This window comes from Cervus canadensis, chromosome 17, assembly GCF_019320065.1.
Source record: "Cervus canadensis isolate Bull #8, Minnesota chromosome 17, ASM1932006v1, whole genome shotgun sequence".
Lineage (NCBI taxonomy): Eukaryota > Metazoa > Chordata > Mammalia > Artiodactyla > Cervidae > Cervus > Cervus canadensis.
This window is the reverse complement of record NC_057402.1, coordinates 45,422,242-45,442,207: the sequence shown is the minus strand read 5'-3', so window position 1 is coordinate 45,442,207 and position 19,966 is coordinate 45,422,242. Positions and strand designations below refer to the sequence as shown.

Sequence of the window (19,966 nt, the reverse complement as noted above, 5' to 3'; positions counted from 1 at the left end):
GTGTTCCTGAGCAGCATGTGCTTTGGCCCAAGACCAGGGCTGAGCTCTTCTTTCCTCAAACCTCCCCAGCAGAGGCCAGAGCTTCCCAAATCCCTGGAGCCAATAACTACACACAGGCTTTGCAGCAAGCTCCAGGGCCCCTAGAAATCTGAGATTGTACCACTCTGACCTGAAATTCTGGTGGAACAGAGCAGAAAAGCTTAGGGAAAGGAAGTGATAGGAACAGCTACTAGTTATGGAGTGAGGACTGCATGTCAGGCACTCACTTCAAAATAGCTGGAGAAGATTCTTGAGAATCCCTTGGATTGCAAGGAGATCAAAACAGTCAACCCTAAAGGAAATCAACCCTGAATATTCTTTGGAAGTAATACTTTGGCTACCTGATGTGAAGAGCCAACTCATTGGAAAAGACCCTGAAGCTGGGAAAGATTGAGGGCAGGAGGAGAAGGGGGCAACAGTGGATGAGATGGTTGGATGGCATCATCAACTCAATGGGCATGAGTCTGAGCAAACTCCAAGAGATAGTGACGGACAGGGAAGCCCAGCATGCTGCAGTCCATGGGGTTGAAAAGAGTCAGACCTGGCTTAGTGACTGCAAAGCAACAATGGGGGAAATAATATCATTATCCCTTTTTTACAGATGATGATACTGAGGTTCAGAGGGATTTTTGCTTGTGGAAGTTCATAAAGCTAGTGAGTATTAGAATCAAGATTGGAACAGGTGTGATGCTCTTGCTTATTAGCTCCTGTGCCTTGATATCAGAGCCCTTTCCTTGGTAGACAGTGGAAATGAAGGGGCCCCACACCTTGGGTCTTTGTTTTTCCCTTGGTTTAGAAGAAACCAGTATTTCTCAGGCCTATTTTGTTGCAAGTGACAGAAACTCACTTGAAATTTGCTTTATAGGGAGGAGAAAGGGAAGACTGTTTCTTGGCTCACTAACTGAAGCAAGATAGAGCTGGTGCCAGCTGAAACCCCGGAGTGGCCAGGCTCACGGCCCTCAGCCTCCAATCTCTGCTCATCCCAGAGTGTCAGCTTCACTCTTTCATACCAGATCTCCTCCTGGCTCCCAGCAACACCAGATACTCATGCTTACAGCATGTCACCCAGAACTAGGCCAGTTCTTCTCTGCCTGCTCCAGTTAAAAAATTCCAGGGTAGGCTTCAGATTGATCTGCCTTGGGTCATGTGACCATTCTTGGCCCAGTCACTAAGGCCAGGGCATGGGATACTGGAATTGGAAGGGCTGGAATCTCCTGATCCCGCCCAAAGCTGGGGACTCAGGTGCTCTGATTGAGTGAAAGCCACCCTCCAAAACTCATCATTTGAAGGATTATTGCCGAGGACAAGCAGGTACTATTAACTCCCTCCTTGTAGAAATCAGGCAGATAGCTTCTGGTAGGACCTGCAGCAGTTCCATTTACAGGGTGCCCTTATATTCCAAATGAGTGTCTCTTCTCTAGGATAGAAGGGTGCAGATGGCAGATACTATACCTGCCTGGGAGGAACAGCAAAGACATGGACCCTTTGATCTGTAGGTGGGGCCACATTTGGGAGTCTAGGCTGTACTTCCTGAGTGGGATGCTCAGCTCCTGACTGGATCAGTTGTAAATAACAGAAATACCACTCAAATAGACTGATTAAATGAAGCAAAAACAAACAACAAAAAAGCAAGATTAATTCTGATAATTGAGAAGTCCAGAGACTTCATGTCCCGTTGGATCCAAGTATCCAACATCACCTGGGATTTGCCTTGCTTATATCCTGGTTCTTTTTTTTTTTTTTTTTTTTAGTGGAGTGCAGTTTATTACACCGGCAGGCCCAGGGCAGAGTCTCCTCTTAGCCAAGGACCTATATCCTGGTTCTGTGTTCTTCTTTTCTTTTTTTTAATAGAAAATGTCTCTCTCTCTCTTCTTTAATTATTCATTTATATTTGACTGCGCTGGGTCTTTGTTGCTGTGCATGGGCTTTGTCTAGCTGCGGAGAGCAGGGGCTGCTCTGTTGAGGCTCACTGCATTAAGAAGCACAGGCTGTAGGCTCTCAGGCTTCAGTAGTTGCAAGTCCTGCTCCAGAGCACAGGCTCACTAGTTGTGGGGCTTCCCTCATTGCTCAGTGGGTAAAGAGTCTGCCTGCAATGCAGGAGACCTGGGTTCAATTCCTGGGTTGGGAAGATCCCCTGGAGGAGGAAATGGCAACCCACTCCAGTATTCTTGCCTGGAGAATTCCATGGACTGTGGAGCCTGGTGGGCTACAGTCCACAGGGTCGAAAGAAGTCAGACACAGGAGAGCGACTAAGCACAGCACAGCACGGGCTTAGTTGCTTTTGGGCATGTGGGATCGTCCCGTACTAGAAATCGAACCAGTGTCCCCTGACTTGCAGGTGGGTTCTTAACCACTGGGCTGCCAGGGACGTCCCCAGGTTCTATGCTCTTAGCACTGGCTTTAGTTTTAGTCTTGGAGAAGCACTCTTGAGATTGTGGCAGAGAGATACCAGGCTTATATCCAACCAGCTTAGCAACCTTAGCAGAAAGAGAGAGAGCCTGTTTTCCACTAGCCCAGCAGGAAATCTAAGAGTGGGCTCTTTTAAGGCTGGCTTGCGGGTGTATGCCATCCTTGAACTGTAGCCAGGGAAGATACCTCAGTGTGATGCACCAAACCTGGAGCCTCCGGCTAAGAGTGGAGTTAGGATGGTTTCCCAAAGGAAAGTAAAACTTTGTTACCAAAAGAAATGAGGGAGGAGGCCTTGGGCTGTCCACCAGAGCCCCCGCCCCCTTGTTCTCTCCCATGTCAGCCCTGAAGGTGTCACCTTCCCAGCCTGCTGCTGGGCCCACCCCCTCGCCAGGGCTAGTTGTGCATCTTTCCTCCCTGGGGCTTCCCTGGGGGTTCAGATGGTAAGGAATCCACCTGCAATGCAGGAGACTTGGGTTTGATCCCTGGGTTGGGAAGATCCCCTGGAGAAGGGAATGGCAACCCACTCCAGTATTCTTGTCTGGAGAATCCCATGGACAGACAAGCCTAACAGTTCATGGGATCGCAAAGAGCCGGACACGACTGAGTGACTAACACTTTGACTGTTACTTTCCTCCCTTTCTAGAAGAATTTGCACATACCTGCTACTTGCATCTCTCCCTGAATTACACTTTAGAACCAGGGGTTCCTAGACCACTGGGCTAAGAGGGAGTGCTGGGGATTTCAGGCCTCCCCTTTATATCACAGATGGTCAGACCACACCACAGAGAGGAGCAGTGACCTGGGCACAACTACCTAGTGGGTTAAGAGGGAGGCAGGGCTAGAACCGGGTTGTTGGATTTGTAATTAAGTGCTGTTTTCTTCCTCACACTAAGTAAAAGTCAGTGACATCAGGTCTCCCTTTTAAATACAAAAAGCATCCTTAACAACAATAGTGATAAAGTTAAAACCTATTCACAGTTGCTAAAGACTTTGAGATTGGATGTTCAGTCAAGAGAGAAAAAACAAAGAGAGGTGGGTTTATCATTAAGAAGGCTCAGCACTTGCTAGTGGACTGTAGCCCCAGGATGCCCTGTCCTCCACCCAAACTCCTGGCCAGTGTATTAGCCAGCGGCCTCCTTAGTGAAGGCAGGCCAGAAGGAGGGATGAATTCAGATAGATGCTTCATGGCAATAGGACTCCCTTTCTCAACCAGATTTCCTAATCACAGAATCTCACTCACACCCTGCACTCCTGCATTGCTCTCTCTTTCTTGCTCTCTCTCTCTCTCTCTCTCTCACACACACACACACTTGCTGAGTGTGGGGTTTGTCCTCCGGCTGGGAGATGGCTTTGTTTGTGCTGAGTTGAGCGGAAGACTCAAGGGCTTTCTTTTCATCCTTCCCATGAATCATGTGGCCCTAGTCCAGGGCTACTGGCCCGTGTCAGCCTGGGGAAGTCTCCAAGCTCACTCAGATTTTCAGACTTCAAGCTGCTTCCTGCTGGGCCAGGGTTCAGCTTGTCACTTCTCCAGGAAGCCAGGTCTGCCCGGGACTCCTTCAACCCTCCATCTCCCCCGGCCCAGTTGACGTGGCAGCCACCTCCTGGCAGTAGCATCATGATTAGTCATTCCTCCTTGGCTCCATCCCCCTTCTAGTAACTTTCCACCCACATGATCACCTCTCCCCGCCAGGCTCCTGCACCCTGCCTGGGCCTGGCCGGTCAGGAGCACTCCCTCACTCCTTTCTTTATTGTCGCTCCAGCCTCTGCAACACGCACACACTCACTAAGCTCAGTGGTGCTGCTGAAATGTTCTCCCTGAGGAACCCCTGGGGAGAAAGAAAACATTTTCATCTCCCGAGGGTTTTGGGGTGTCTGCCTGATGCAGCCTCTGCAGTGCCCAGTAGTCATCAATGCCAAATCTGACCAAAAAAGTCAAGTAAGATAAGACCTGGGCTACCTGGTGGCTCAAACGTAAAGGATCTGCCTACAATGCAAGAGTTCTGGGTTTGATTCCTGGAGAAAGAGATGGCAGCCCACTCCAGTATTCTTACCTGGAGAATCCTATGGAGAGAGGAGCCTCACAGGCTATAGTCCATAGGGTCTCAAAGAGTCGGACACACACACACACACACGGACTGAAAGGTGCCGTTGGATTGAGTCATTAAGGGTCCACTGGTAACCATAGTGAGCACGATTTCCAGAGGATGGAATGGAAAGGAAGTGTGGTGGTGGTGTGTCTGCATGAGCAGGAAATCAGGAGGCCTGCCCTGGTTTTCTGGCCTTGGAGCAGGTCCCTTGTGCCTTTCTGTAATGTTGGTGCTGAGGTGGACATACCAGCAGTCTCCCCTGAGGAATTTTCAAGCTTTGGGCTTTTGTGGTTTGTCATGGCCTGGGGCTGGTGACTGGGCTCTGTCCATAGGCTTAGGCTTTGGGAGCCGGGTGTAGGGGGGCTGTGGGGACAGCCTTGGGAAGTCATCAGAAGCCTTGGCTCAGCTCCCTTCAGAGAGAGAAAGCAGCAGGGCCAGGTCCCAGTGGGTTTAGTCCTGCCTTCAAAGCCTGTTTCTGGGGAAGGAGGTGGCGTCTGCTCAGAGGGTCTGGTCTAGACTCTAGAGCAGTGGTTCTTAGAGTATGGTGTATGGTTCCAGACCAGTAGCATCTGGAAAGGCCAGACTCTCGGGGCAACCCCAGACTGACTGATTCTGAAACTCTTGGGGTGGGGCTCAAAAATCTGCATTTCTGACAAATTTTCAGGAGATGCTGCTGGTCCAGGGACCACACCTTGGGAACCACTGGCTTAGAAGTGTTGTAACTTCCTTCTCCCTTCAGTAAGGGTGAGCACTGGTACTAGTGGGCCCATGAAGCAGTGATCAGGATGGACTCGAGGCTACTGCAGACTCTGGCTCTCCCTTAGAGAGAATGCCTCTCCTTAAGACAGAGAAATGAGGCTCCAGGACTGGCCCCAGGGAATAGTTCCTTAGGATCATGGAAGGTCCTTGGCAATCTGCTCAGTGGCCAGGAGGTACCTGTCTCTGCAGCTGTGTAACCTTGGATAGATAACCAATACCTCATGGCCTCACTGTTTCCACCGTGAAGTGAATTTACGTTGAACTTAGTTGCTTTGGGGCTTCCCTGGTGGCTCAGATAGTTCAGAATCCGCCTGTTATGCAGGAGACCTAGGTTCGATCCCTTGGTTGGGAAGATCCCTGGAGAAGGGAATGGCAACCCACTCCAGTATTCTTGGCTGGAGAATCTCATGGACAGAGGAGCCTGACAGGCTATGGTCCATGGGGGTCACAAAGACTCAGACACGACTGAGAGACTAATGCTTTCACTTTTCAGTTGCTTTGAGGATCCTCGAGTCACCACACCTTGGGGACATGGCTCATGGCAGGACTGCGCAGTTCACAAGCAGCGGGGCTTAATGGCACGTTCCTCCTCCTTCACACGGCAGCACAGCCCAGCTGCCTGCCCTGTCTTCAGCCATCTCACATACTACAGGGCCCAGGGCTATTTCCTGGACTGGGAGATCGTATTGGACTCAGGGACCTTATTTAATTAATTAACTTATTTTTGGCTGCACTGGATGTTTGTTGCTGCGTGCTGTCTTTCTCTAGTTGCAATAAGCAGGGGCTACTCTCTAGTTGCAGTGCTCAGGCTTCTCACTGCAGTGGCTTCTCTTGTTGGGGAGCACGTGTTCTAGAGCATGGGCTCAGTAGTTGTGACTCACGGGCTTAGCTGCCCCGTGGCATGCGGGATCTTAGTTCTCTGGCCAGGGATAGAATATGTATTTCACTGCACTGGAAGGCAGATTCTTAACCACTGGACCACCAGGGAAGTCCCCAGGGACCTTACTTAGTATTGAATGTCCCACCTTAGAAATCACTTCTCTTCTTCACACATCATCCCTCCCCAGACAGTCACAGCTGCCTTTCCACCAAAGATCCCCATCTCAGAGCTAGAAAATGTCTCTAGGTCACTGCCTGGAGCAATCCCGGTTCTGCAGTCAGGTCCCACTGCCCCCGGGGGCCTCTTCTCCTTGGCCTGGGCCATCCAGGCAAACCCGCCAGGCTGCCTAGTGGTCCCTCACATGATGGATTGGAGAGGCGGTCCTAGACAGTACGTGATCCTCCCTGCGTTTCACTCCAGGGGAGAGGAGAATGCGTCACCACATTTGGTGTTGGGGGCGTGTCCAGCAGCAGGCGGCCAGGGGAGGCATGGGGCAGGAAGAGGGCTTCACCACTCAGTGCCTGGGTCTCCTGTCAGGTGACACCTCCTGGGCAGCGAAGCTGGTGACAGAGACGTGAGGGGAGCAGGTCCAGATAAAACCCGTGGCATTCATTTGGGAAGGGAGAGGGAAAACTGCCTTTGCCAGGCTTGTTTCTCTTCTCCAGGAGAGCTGCTTGGGCAGAGTTTCTGCTCTCATCAGGGACCGCGCTGTGGTCCCAGTTCATTTTGAACTGGAGCTTGAACTTGATTGCTCAACACTCTCTCTTCTGAAAAATGAAAATGATTCTTCCTCCACCCCTCACCCCTCTCTACAGTCCTCTGTAAAAAAAAAAAAAAAAGAAAGTTATTTATTTATTTGGCCGTGCTGGGTCTTAGTTGAGGTGCATGGAACCTTCCCTCTTCATTGCAGCATGCTGCATGCACCATCTTCAGTTGTGGCATGTGAACCCTTGGTTGTAGCATGTGGGGTCTAGTTCCCTGACCAGGGGTTCACCCCACACCTCCTGCGCTGGGGGCGCAGAGCCTTAGCCACTGGACCGCCAGGGAAGTCTGCTCAGCCCCTCTTCCTGCCCTCATAGCTAAGCTTCTCAGAAGAGTTGCTTGTCCTGTGGTCTCTACCTCCTCATGGTCTCTACCTCCTTGTGTCCTCCTCCCTCCGGGGCTCACTGATACCCGGCCTCTGTGCCCATCCCCCTGACACTGCTCTCACCTAGGTCACCAGGGACCCTGGAATCGCCAGGTGCCAAGCGTCCCTCGCAGTCCTTACCTTTTCCAGAGTTCTCGGATGCATGCGTCTGGCACTGTTGCTGGACGGTCTCTTCTAGGAAAGCTGCCCTCGATTTCCATCGCATCCTGTCTTAGAAGTTCTCGGACCTCTCTGTTTCTTCTCTGCCTCCACCACGCACCCCTCCTTCTCCCCTCACCCTCCAGGAACGCTGACCCCAGGGCCCTGTCCTCGGTCACCCAGGGAAGTTTCCATCTGACCCATAGCCTCAACATGCATTCAGCCAAGGCCTGGCCTGGACCCTCCTCTGAGCTCCTGGCCCTTGCACCCCTCCTTCCACTTGCATGCTCCCCAGGTATCTCGAACCCAGTGAGTGCAAATGGACCTCCCCCAAAGCCCTCTGCCTGTGCTGCCCTCCCTTGAGAAGGGTCTGCCTCTTATCAGAAAAGCAGGTGAGAAACTGGAAATGGAGAAAGAAGAAAACAAAATGTCCACAGTCCTAGCACATGGGAGCAACTACTTTGACTATTTGGGTGTGTGCCTCCCAGCCTTCTTTCTATGCTCTTATTTTTAAAAATTATTTTAAAATATTTATTTATTTATTAATTTTGGCCGTGCTGGGTCTTAGTTGCAGCACATGGGATCTTTCGTCTTGGCACCCCTGCTCGTCATCGCAGCACTAGGGCTTCTTTCTAGCTGTAGCTTGGGTTCCAGAGTGCATGGGCTCAGTAGTTGCAACTTGCTAGCTCAGTTGCCCCAAGGTAGGTGGGATCTTAGTTCCCCAGCCAGGGATCAAACCCCCATCCTCTGCACTGGAAGGTGGTTTCTTAACCACTGGATCACCAGTACTTTTAATTTTCCACTTTCCCCACTTTACATTTTAGCTTACCACATTATTGGCTTTCCCTGGTGACTCAGATGGTAAAGAATCTGCATGCAATGCAGGAGACACAGGTTCGATCCCTGGGCTGGGAAGATCCCTTGGAGAAGAAAATGGCAACCCACTCCAGTATTTTTGCCCGGAGAATTCCATGGACAGATGAGCCTGGTGGGCTACTAATTCTGTATAACTTATTGTTTTAAAGCTGTTTGGAACAGATAGCACGTTCCAACTGTACAAATGGGGACTTGGTAAAAAGTAAGTCTCCTTCCCAGGCATCCCCAGTGACCCAGTAGTAAAGAATCCACCTGTCAATGCAGGAGAATCAGGAGACTCGGATTTGATCCCTGGGTCAGGAAGATCCCCTGGAGGAGGTAATGGCAACTCACTTCAGTATTCTTGACTGGGAAATCCCATGGACAGAGGAGCCCGGCTGGCTACAGTCCATGGGGTCACAAAGAGTTGGACATGACTGAACTGACTGAGCATGCACGCAAGTATCCCTCCCACCCCAATCCCCAAGTCACCCACTTCCATCCCCAAGGTAGCTGCCATTCCTGATCATTTGCATATTCATCTAATGATATCTGTGCCTACAAGAGCACCCACAATGCCACCCCCACTTTCTTACTCATAAAGTAGCACACCATGCTTCCTGTTCTACACCTTCCCTTTTTCCCTTTCACAACCTATCTTCAAAATCATCCCACACTGCTCAGAACGGGCTTCCTCACTCTCGATTCCTGACTTGAGTGCACTGCCACACCATAGGTCATCACACTTGTCTTCACTGAAGGATGTTCACATTGTTGCCAGTCCTTGCTATTCTAAGTCAGTCTGCAGTGAGGAAGCACTGGGGGTGGGGAACACATGGCTCCGGGGAGGGAGTGGATGTGAGGAAGCTTTGAAGGAAGAATTGTAGAGACTTGGAGTCAGTGAAGAGCAGTGGCAAGCCTGGAAATAAGAAATGGGGTGACAGGAGGAAATGCAGGTGACTGGTCCACAATAAGAGTCATTTGGAGCTCGCCGGCAGCAAGCAGAACTAGAACACTAGAGAGATGAGGGCCTCTGATTGAAGCCCAAAGCACAGCAAGAGGTTAAGGCCAGCGTCATGGGCCAGGGATTGAACCCGGGCTGGAGGATAGACCCTGCACAAAGTGCTGGGCCCTGAGCCAGCTCCTTAAACCTTTACAACAACCTGCGAGGTGGTCACTTCCTCCCCATCAGCAGGTGATAAAAAGTGGTGGGCTCAGAACTTCCCTGGTGGTCCAGTGGCTAAGACTCCCTGCTCCCAATGCAGGGGGGCTGGGTTCCATCCCTGGTCAGGGCACTAGATCCCACATGCCGCGACTGAAGACCCTGAATGCCACAACTGAGACTCAGTACAGTCAAATAAATAAATCTATATTTATTTAAAAAGTGGTGAACTCAAGTCCTCCCCCTCTACTACAGGGACAGCTGCCTAGATGGCTAATGTTCAGAGAGGAGCAGAGAGGACAGCTGCCTCCAGAGTGGTCCCATATGGAATTCCACGCACTGGATTCAGAGCTGCTCCCCTGACCCTGTCGGTTCTCTGAGTCGCAGGCTCTTGGAGGAAGTAGGCCGACTGGGGTCTCTGACTGGGGTCCTGCATGGTATCCTGCCACCTATCTGCTTTAACCCAGAGATCTGTGCTCTTTCCTGGCAGGTTTTGCCCATCATTGTTTTCTTCAGCTGTGCCATGTCAGTTCTCTACTATGTGGGCCTCATGCAGTGGGTGATTATGAAGGTGAGTTCCCAAGGTCCTGGTCCAGGCCCACACTCTCCCAGAATGCCTTGCTTTCCCAAGCCCAAACTCTCCCCAGACCCCCTGCTCTGAGAGACTGGACCTCCCAGCATCCCCTGATCCCAGGGTCAACACCCTCTCAGAGCCTACTACTAACCAAACGCCTTATCACAGAGTTTCTTGTCATGCTACTAAGGAGACTTGGCACCACAATCCAATGGGGTCTTTGGAGGGGGTAGTTTATAGAATTGAGGCTGCATTAGAAGTGTTAGAAGTGTTAGGGGAGCCTGGAAGGCTACAGTCTATAGGGTCGTAAGGAGTTAGACACGACTGGAATGACAGCATGCCCGCATGCGGGGGAAAAAATAATTTATACCAAAACGATCTTGAGAGCGGTGGGCCACATGGGCCAGACTCAGCTGATATAAATGTCAAATCCTGTGCTTATGTTCATAAAATCTGCCGCACGAAACCAGGATGCAGGAGACAGCATTGGATGGCACTGGACCTGGCAAGAGATGCTGAGGGTTTTAGCTGATTGAGCTCAGAATAAACCAGTACATCAGGCAGCTGCCAGAAATGGAGCCTGTGATTATGTTATGAGTGCATGGCAGGCATGAGGGTGGCATGTGTGCTAAGTTGCTTCAGTCATGTCCAACTTTTTGCGACCCTTTGGATCATAGCCCACCAGGCTCCTCTATTTATGGGATTCTCCAAGCAAAAATACCGGAGTGGGTTGCTGTGCCCTTCTCCAGAAAATCTTCCTGACCCAGGGATCGAACCTGTGTTTCTTATATCTCCTACATTGGCAGGCAGGTTCTTTACCACTAGCCCACCTGGGAAGCCCATGAGTGTGGCAGTTATTCCCAAATCTGGAAAATGTGTTCAACCAAGGGGCTCTGACAAACTGTCAGTGTGAGAGAGAGCCTGAGATCACACCTTCCGTAGAATGGCTGAAGGAAGTGGGGATGAAGGGTCAGAAAGAGAAGGCCAGGGTGAAGGAGGTTAGGGGTAGGATTCTAAACACTTAGAGAAGAAAGATTAGGGGAAAGTCAGCCTGAGAGGTACTTGAAGTGGAGAGAAATTCCAGGGAAGCAGATTTCATGTTGATTGAAAGAAAATACTTTTTTTTTTCTTTTGCCATACCACACAGCACGCAGGATCTCAGTTCCCCAACCAGGGATTGAACCCGGGCCCTCAGCAGTGAGAACAGAGTCCTAACCACTGGACTCTATGGCCCTATATTTGACCAGGGAATTCCCAAGAAAGAACTTTTTTTTAAAAATTTTAAAATTTTTTATTTTTATTTTTTGTTTTTTTTTTTAAGAAAGAACTTTTTTTTTTTTTTTTGCCCCTCCCCAAGAAAGAACTTTTTAATACAGTGTTTCACAAAGCCTTTCTCCAAAAACTCTAGTTTCAAAGCAGATTAGTAAATCTACTAGGTAAAGGGATCCCATAGTCAAATAATTTGTTTTAAAAAAAATTTTTGGCCACGCTGCATGGCATGTGGGGTCTTAGTTCCCTGACCAGGAATCAAACCCACATCCCCTGCAGTGGAAATGCAGAGCTTTAATCACTGGACCACCAGGGAAGTCCCTTGGTCAAATAATTTTGTGAAGTTAACCTAGATGCTGGACTAAACAAATTTAAACAAGTTTTATGCAGGAGTTCTCAGAGCCTTTGCTAAGCTGACAAGTGTTGGCCATCTCCAAGGTATGTGTGTATACAGCAATTCTCAAATATATATGACCAATGTGTGTGTTTAGTAACTCAGTCGTGTCCAACTCTTTGTGACCCCATGGACTGCAGCCCTCCAGGATCCTCTATCCATGGGATTCTCCAGGCAAGAACACTGGAGTGGACTGCCATTCCCTCTCCAGGGGATCTTCCTGACCCGGGGATGGAACCTGGGTCCCCTGCATTGCGGGTAGATTCTTTATCATATGAACCACCAGGGAAGCCCTATACTTGACCAGGGAATCCATTTTTCACGGGTGATAAGCCCTCATCAACGGAGGTATGGAAGGAGGAGGTGGATGGATCTTTGGGGAAATGTAGATGAGGAGGTCCTAACAGGGTTGGAAGGAAGGCTTTTATGGTACTTCCACCTTGACTATCTCTGCCTCTGGGGCTTGCTGATGCCAATTCATAAAGAGCACCCTGCTTCCTTCCAGATCTCCTGGCTGATGCAGATCACCATGGGCACCACGGCCACAGAGACCCTGAGTGTGGCTGGGAACATCTTTGTGAGCCAGGTGGGTATTGCAGCCTCCTGTCCCCAAGGAGGGTGGTGGCCCTGCATCCCCAGAGCCCTGCTTCCATCATCAGAAGAGCCGGTCAAACCTCCTACCAGGGTCACCAGGGTCCTAGAGATGCTCCTTTGGGGAATACACTCTGTGCCTGGGTCAAGCCAAAGAGGATGATGTCTACCTGGCACCTCCCACCACCTTCTATCCTAGGTGAAAGCTGTCTTCAGCTTAGAGGCTCATGAATCCTACAGATGGAGCCCAGAGTTCTCCTTTTATACATGTGAAAACTGGGGTCCAGGGTTGGGGATATCTTGCCAAGATCCCACAATGTACGCCAGGACTTAGAATCCACGTCGTCTTCTTCCTGGTTGGGGTTCCTTCCACATCATTAGTTTGTCTTTTTTCCCCCTGTCTCTTTCTGAAAGAATATTTTCCAATATAACTTTGACTCTGAAGAGACTATCAGTCCTGAGTCCCTTTCAGAAGGCCTGGCCCTCCTAAGGGTGTGACGTGGTGACCATTGCAGAATCCTGGCCCACCTGCCCAACATGTATGTCACCAGAAAGACATACTTGCCAAAGTATGGCAACTATGGGCAGTTGAGGAAACTTCGGAGAATATCTGCAATTTTTTTTTTTTTTGCTTTGATCCAAGTGTACTGATTTCAAGGGTTTTTTGTGTTTTTTTCTTTAAAAGACAGATGTGCCCTCAGATAAATTGTCCAGGGTCCCTTAGATGTTCAAAATGAGGCAAAGAGGAAAAGATACTTCAGTATCAGCATTTACTTTATATGAGATGTTGCAAATATAATCAGTGGTTTTTGTTGAGAAATACAAATCTTAGATTGTGAAGAGTTCTGAAGGTGAATTAACTTGGGTGGGGGTAGGGAGCCTTCAAGAATTAGCAGTATCATTTCAAACTCAAAGTTGGTGGGCCTGGGCCCTCTTCTTCTCTGTCTGCTCGTGTCCCTAGAGGATTCCCCCCTGCCCCCACCCATGGCTTAAATACTTCTCCCGAAACTCCAGTCTGGCATACATCCCACTGCTCCCTTGACCCTCCACTTGGATATCCTTAGGTAATTCATTAGAGCTTAGTTGCTAAGTCATGTCTGACTCTGTAACACCATGGACTGTAGCCCACCAAGCTCCTCTGTCCATGGGATTCTCCAGGCAAGGATACTGGAATGGGTTGCCATTTCCTTCTCCAAGGGATCTTCCCAACCCAGGGATTGAATCTGTGTCTCCTGCATTACAGGTGGATTCTTTACTGATGAGCCACCTGGGAAGCCCAGATAATTCACTAGGCTAAGTCTAAACAAGCGGAACCCTTGAGTTCCTCCCTCAACACACACATGTGTATGTGCGTGTGTGTGTGTGAGAGAGAGAGATAGTCGCTCAGTTGTGTCTGACTCTTTGCGACCCCATGCTCATGGGATTCTCCCGGCAAGAATACTGGAGTGGATTGCCATTTCCTTTGCCTTCGAATCTCTCCCTTCACAGTAAATGGTGGCGTCTTCCATGAGGTTTTTCAGACAAAAATCGAGGTGTCATCCTTCCTCCCTCTGCTTCTCTTGCTCCCAGCTGCTCCCAGTCCATCAGCAAGTCCTCCCAGCTCTGCCCCACACAACATCCCAGACCTGCCCCGCTGCCCTTCTTCTCCTTTGCTATGAACCACCCTTGTCTCTCACTGGGACACTGCAGTTGCCTCCTCTCTGCTCTCCCTGCCACCACCGCTGCCCCTACTGTCCATCCTTCACACACACATTGGAGTGGCCCTTTAAAAACACAAGTCAGGACTTCCCTGGTGGTCCAGTGGTTAAGACCGCACTTCCAATGCAGGGGATGCAGGTTTGATCCCTGGTTGAGGAACTAAGATCCCACATGCCGTGGGACGTAGCAAAAAGAAGAAAAAAAAACACACAAGTCAGATCATGCCATTCCCTACTGAGGTCCACTGCTTACCCCGGCTTGCCCACCTGCCCTCTTCCTCCCCCATCCCTCTCCCTCTTCCATAGCACAGTCTGGAACACAGTGTGCTGGAATTATTTATTGAATGAGTAACTGAATGACTCTGGGTTCCCCATGTGCTCTGCAGTAAACGCGCCATTTGTGCTCCGGTTCCTTTCTTTCTGGCAACCCCCTCATCTTTATTAGAAGTTCAGACGGAGTTATATCTGCCTCTGGTCCTTTGCATGAACAGAGGTAATTCTTTGAACCTCTCTGATCTTCTGCTGTCCTGGAACATGGGGATGATCATTTCCTTCCCAGAAGGTTGGAAGTGATGAGTGTGAGGTGCTTAGCTGAGTGCCTGCACGTGGGAGGCACTGGACGCAGGGGAGCATTATCAGGTCAGAAGGAAGGACTGGGGGTCCTTTGACAGAGCCTGGCTTTTGCCAAGGTTCCGAGAGGTTTAGTCAAGTTCAGATGCTGGTCCTCACCCCTCCCTGCTGTCTCTTCCCCTGGGGTCCCCCAGTCCTCACTGTGTCCCACTCACTCCCAGGGGGTGAGGACATCTCTAATGCCCCCTGTACTGGCCTGGCCAGCTCTGCTTGTCTGACATCTTTCCTGTTTGCAGACCGAGGCTCCTCTACTCATCCGACCCTATTTGGCAGACATGACACTCTCTGAAATCCACGTTGTCATGACTGGAGGCTACGCTACCATTGCCGGCAGCCTGCTGGGCGCCTACATCTCCTTTGGGGTACGTACAGCCCCCTTCTGCTTGTTGAAAACCAAGAACCTGAAACCCACCTTTGTGGAAGCCCGACACAGCTCCTAGCCAGAGCAATCTGGGGTCTTCTCTCGTGGGCTGCATCCTGAACCAGGGCTGCTGTGATGGTGGGGGTAGAGGCTTCACCTGAGTAAGGCAGGCTGGGTGGGCTGGGCCATTTGGGCTCCTCACATGGCCAAAGCATCCCAGTGTTCTGTTTACTGAGCACCAACTGCATACTAGGCAAAGTGCGAGGTGTTTAATATCCTGATTTTATAGATGAGGAAATTGAGACTCGGAGAGTAAGTGAGATGTCCAAAGCCAGGATTTGAGCCCAGATCTGTCTGACTCCAAAACACAGACATACTGTCCTCCACCTAGGTCATCCCCGGAGATTTGTCCTACTTTTCTTGCACCCCTGCCTCCTCTCCACCACATTCTCTCTAGGCACATGTCCTTCCTCTACTCCTAAATTATTACTTTGCAGCTTTCTGAGCACAATGCATTTCTAGGTCAAATTCCAATGGTATGAATCTGGCCTTTAAACTCATCCAACGCTACTGCATGGCAACCTGAGGTGAACCTTGTGTGTCCCGACAAAGTGCCTGGTAATAATGTGTCATGTGTGTGTGTGTGTGCTAAGTCGCTTCAGTTGTGTCTGGTTCTTTGTGACTGCAGCCCGCCAGGCTCCTCTGTCCATGGAATTTCCCAGGCAAGAATACTGGAGTGGGTTGCCATTTCCTTCTCAAGGATTGTATTTGGATAAAACACTATACTTGTCTGTTCTTTTACATGCAACTCTTTAAAAATCTCATTTTTTCCCTTAACTATCAAAGAAATTCTTGCTTCTTAAAGAAGTGAATAAAGTAAAAAAACAAACTTCCTTACTGCCATTTCCCATGGATAATTCCCTTTACTGGATTAGAACAGCAGTGCTCAAAGTGTTGTCCATGGGCTAGCAGCACCAGATTCACTTGGGAACTTGTTAGAAACACAAATTCTTAGGTCCCTCCCCAGACCTGCTGAATCAAAAACACTGAATCGGGCCCAGTATCCTGTGTTAGAACAAGCCTTCCAGGTGATTCTGATACTTGCTCAGTTTGAGAACCACTGACTTAAAATATGTCATTCCAGCTTGTGCTGTTTAGTTGCTCAGTCATGTCTGACTCTGCAACTCCATGAACTGTAGCCCACCAGGTTCCTCTGTCCATGGGATTTTCCAGGCAAGAATATTGGAATGGGTTGCCATTTCATTCTCCAGGGGCTCTTCCTGACACAGGGATCAAACCCACATCTCCTACACTGGCAGGCAAATTCTTTACAGCTGAGCCACCGGGCAAGTCCGTCATTCCAGATATTTCTGTGTAAATAGTCATTTAAGAGTATATACCTGAATACACATATGCTTTCTTTCTTTCTTAAAAGAAAAAAACTAAAGATGCGGTAATTCTATTCACGCTTTCTTGCAACTTGCCTTTTTCTTATAAAATTCTGAGCATGACATGAAATCCAGAAGTGTAAAGGAAAAAGTTGACAGAGCTAACTAATAAAAACGAGAAACCTCTGAATGGTGAAAGTCACAATTTTTTAAAACGTTAATGATTGATCAGGAAAAAAAGTTCATAAATTATAAACAGATATTCAAGCTTACTGAGAGTTGAATAAATTAAAACAGTAATAACTTACATTTCTTCTAAAGATATGCAAAATTTTACATGCCTCTAAACAGCAAGGTTGTGGGGTATTCATATATTCTTTTTTTTAAAAAAAAACATTATTTATTTATTTATTTGGCTGTGTTGAGTCTTAGTTGCAGCACTCCGGATCTTCACTGAATCAAGCAGATCTTTCATCGCAGCTCACAGACTTTCTAGCTGTGAAGCGTGAGCTTAGGTGCTCCATTGCATGTGGGATCTCAGTTCCCCAGCCAGGGTTGGAACCCAAATCCCCTGCATTGGAAGGTGGACTTTTAACCACTGGATCATCAAGGAAGTGCCTCATATACTCTTTGAAAATGAAAGTGTTAGTTGCTCAGTTGGGTTCAACTCTTTGTGAGCCCGTGGACTGTATCCTGCCAGGTTCCTCTGTCCATGGAATTCTCCAGGCAGGAATCCTGGAGTGGGTAGCCGTTCCCTTCTCCAAGGGATCTTCCTGACCCAGGGATCAAACCTGAGTCTCTTGCAGTGCAGGAAGATTCTTTTACCATCTGAGTCACGGGAAGCCCAAACCTTAGGCGTGATGAAATCCACGGCCCACTTAGTTTTCCTCCAGAACAACCTGTGGCGATTTCTTGTTTATCACTGCTGCCGCCATCATGCTGACCTCAGGGAGCGCCAGGCCCCCTTCTATGCTCTGGTCCAAATGTGGCAGTAGTCAGCCATCCCCTCAAATAAAACATCCCCTGGCAGAGTCCTGCAAATCTCCCCCTCAGCCACCAAGGCCTTCAGGTACTCGCTGGGCTGCTAGGGTTGGGTGTAGTGTAGAGAACAGCTGTTCCTGGGGTCCCCATTTGAGGCAATGGACTCTACAGCGACCTCAGATGGGGCTGTGCTGACCCACGGAGCTCTCAGATGTTTTCACTTTTGCTCGCATTAAATGAACTCTCTGTGGTAAGGCTAACACACGAAGCTCATCATAGCTTCTACCAGCTGTTGCAGAGGGCACAAAGCTACAGTGATCAAAACAGTGTGGTACTGGTATATGGATAGACATGCGAAAGTGAAAGTTGCTCAGTCGCGAGGAATTCTTTGCAACCCCATGGACTGTATAATCCATGAAATTCTCCAGGCCAGAATACTGGAGTGGGTAACCTTTCTCTCCCTTCTCCAGGAAATCTTCCCAACCCAGGGATCAAACCTAGGTCTCCCGCATTGGGGGCTGCTTCTTTACCAGCTGAGCCACAAGGGAAGCGCAAGAATATTGGAATGGGTAGCCTATCCCTTCTCCAGGGGATCTTCCTGACCCAGGAAACGAACCAGGGTCTCCTGTACTGCAGGCGGATTCTTTACCAACTGAGCTATGAGGGAAACCCCATATGAGGGAAGCCCCATATGAGGGAAGCCCATATGGGGATAGACATGTAGACCAATCAAATAGAATCGAGAGTCCGCTCTGGGCCCCCAAGAATGCGGGTTGGAATCTCCTCAGCGGAGTCCGGAGCTCTCTGCCGGCGGACGGGAGGGAGCCGGCGGAGCTGCCACCGCCTCAACCCCGAGGCCTCCCGCGCCGAGGCTGCTCCCGCCCGCCGACAGAGAGGCTCGGGGAAGGGTGGGCGCCGAGCTCCGGCGGCCCCTGCAAGCCCGGCGGCGGGCGAGGCTGAGGGCAGGGCTCCTCTACCCAGACCAGAAGCCCTCGGAGTCCTCCGGCACCGAGCGGCTCCTGCGGCTAGAAAAGGGAGTGAGGGGTTGGAAGCAGCCAGGGCTGTGCTCTGGGTTCCCCAGGCTAGCATCGCTCCCTTCTCAGCGTCTGGTAGAGACCGAGGTGTGGGCGGGGGGCTGAGGAAGGAGGCTTCTGGAGCCTCTTCCAGAGGGAAGCCCATATACTCTTTATCGGAGTGTAATTTGTTCTAACCTTTTTGGAGAACACCTATCCGTCAGTTTAAAAATATTCCTTCCCCCGCCACCCCCCCCCAAAAAAAATTCCTTCCCGTTGATCAGTTAGCAATATTATGATACAAAAATATTTTCACAAATGGTCAAAAGATGCGAAATTCCAGCATCATTTGTAATAGCAAAAACCATCAATGTGTTACAGTAAGGGCTGTAATGTGTTACAGTAAGCTGGCTAAGTTCATCCATGCAGTGCATTGTTGCTCAGCCCTTAGGGTGAGGTTAAGCCTCCATGTTGCTGATTTGGAGAAGAGCAGTCTGCCTTGTGTTGGACAAGAAGTAACAGTTAGAACTGGGCATGGAAAAGAGACTGGTTCAAAATCAGGAAATGAGGCTGTGTATTTTATATTGCCAACCGTGTTGGAGAAGACTCTTGAGAATCCCTTGGACAGCAAGGAGATCCAACCAGTCCATCCTAAAGAAGATCAGTCTTGAATATTCATTGGAAGGACTGATGCTGAAGCTGAAACTCCAATACTTTGGCCACCTGATTCGAAGAACTGACTCACTGGCAAAGACCCTGATGCTGGGAAAGATTGAAGACAGGAGGAGAAGGGGATGACAGAGGATGAGATGGTTGGATGGCATCACTGACTTGATGGACGTGAGTTTGAACAAACTCTGGGAGATAGTGAAGGACAGGGAAGCTTAGTGTGCTGCAGTTCATGGGGTCGCAAAGACTAGGACACGGTTGAATGACTGAACAACAGCTTACCCTTCCCAGCACCCAGGCTCTCCTGATGCTGTGCCTGAGTGGGTCGGGGTGACAGAATGACCTGCGCTGTCCCTTTCTCTGCTCCCAGATTCCACATTTCTTTCTCACCTCTGTCCTTGGGGATGGGGAAACCCGCTCCTCTGTGCTCCCTTCCCTCAGAACACCTGGGCCACACTGGGAGGCTCAGCTCCACATACTCACAGAGCTGTCTGGGCAGGATGGCTGCTGCCACGTGATTTTCAAGAAGGCCCCTTGCGCTCTGGGGCTTTGTCTTCTCCTCTCGGCAAGAACGTAAGAGGGCATCTGGTTTACGGCTTGTCTCACCTGAGCCTAGGAAAGGGCCTTCAAAGGTGGTGCATGCCCCCTCCTCCCCTAAAACTCACCATGAATTGATTTTGGAAGGAATTTGATATTTCAAAAATGAAATCTAAAGACTTTGGTCCCAAAACTGTCTTCATGGTGGCTATTGGGGGAGGGGCTGCCCTACTATCTTCAGGACTTAAAGACTTTCTAATTTTTTAAATAATTTATTTTTGGCCATGCTAGGTCTTTGTTGTTGGGCACCAGCTTTCTCTACTTGCGGCTAGCAGTGGGGGCTCCTCTTCATTTCAGTGTGGAGACTTCTCATTGCAGCGACTTCT

At 49.7% G+C, this 19,966-nt stretch overlaps 1 protein-coding gene across 4 annotated transcripts in view; it reads left to right on the top strand.

Moving 5' to 3' along the window:
• The window catches only part of SLC28A1 (solute carrier family 28 member 1), an 80,397-nt gene that overhangs the window by 27,671 nt on the left and 32,760 nt on the right, over nt 1–19,966 (top strand). For 3 of the 4 annotated variants that reach the window (XR_006262953.1, XM_043434422.1, XM_043434421.1), the window contains exons 9-11: nt 9,967–10,047; nt 12,219–12,299; nt 14,868–14,993. Coding sequence is in view for 3 of the 4 variants with exons in the window: in XM_043434422.1 (XP_043290357.1) it covers nt 9,967–10,047; nt 12,219–12,299; nt 14,868–14,993 (288 nt within the window). In the remaining variant the exon portion in view is untranslated. Of the gene's footprint in view, nt 1–9,966; nt 10,048–12,218; nt 12,300–14,867; nt 14,994–15,514; nt 15,584–19,966 lie in introns of those variants that run through there. The other variant, XM_043434423.1, reaches the window with a different exon arrangement.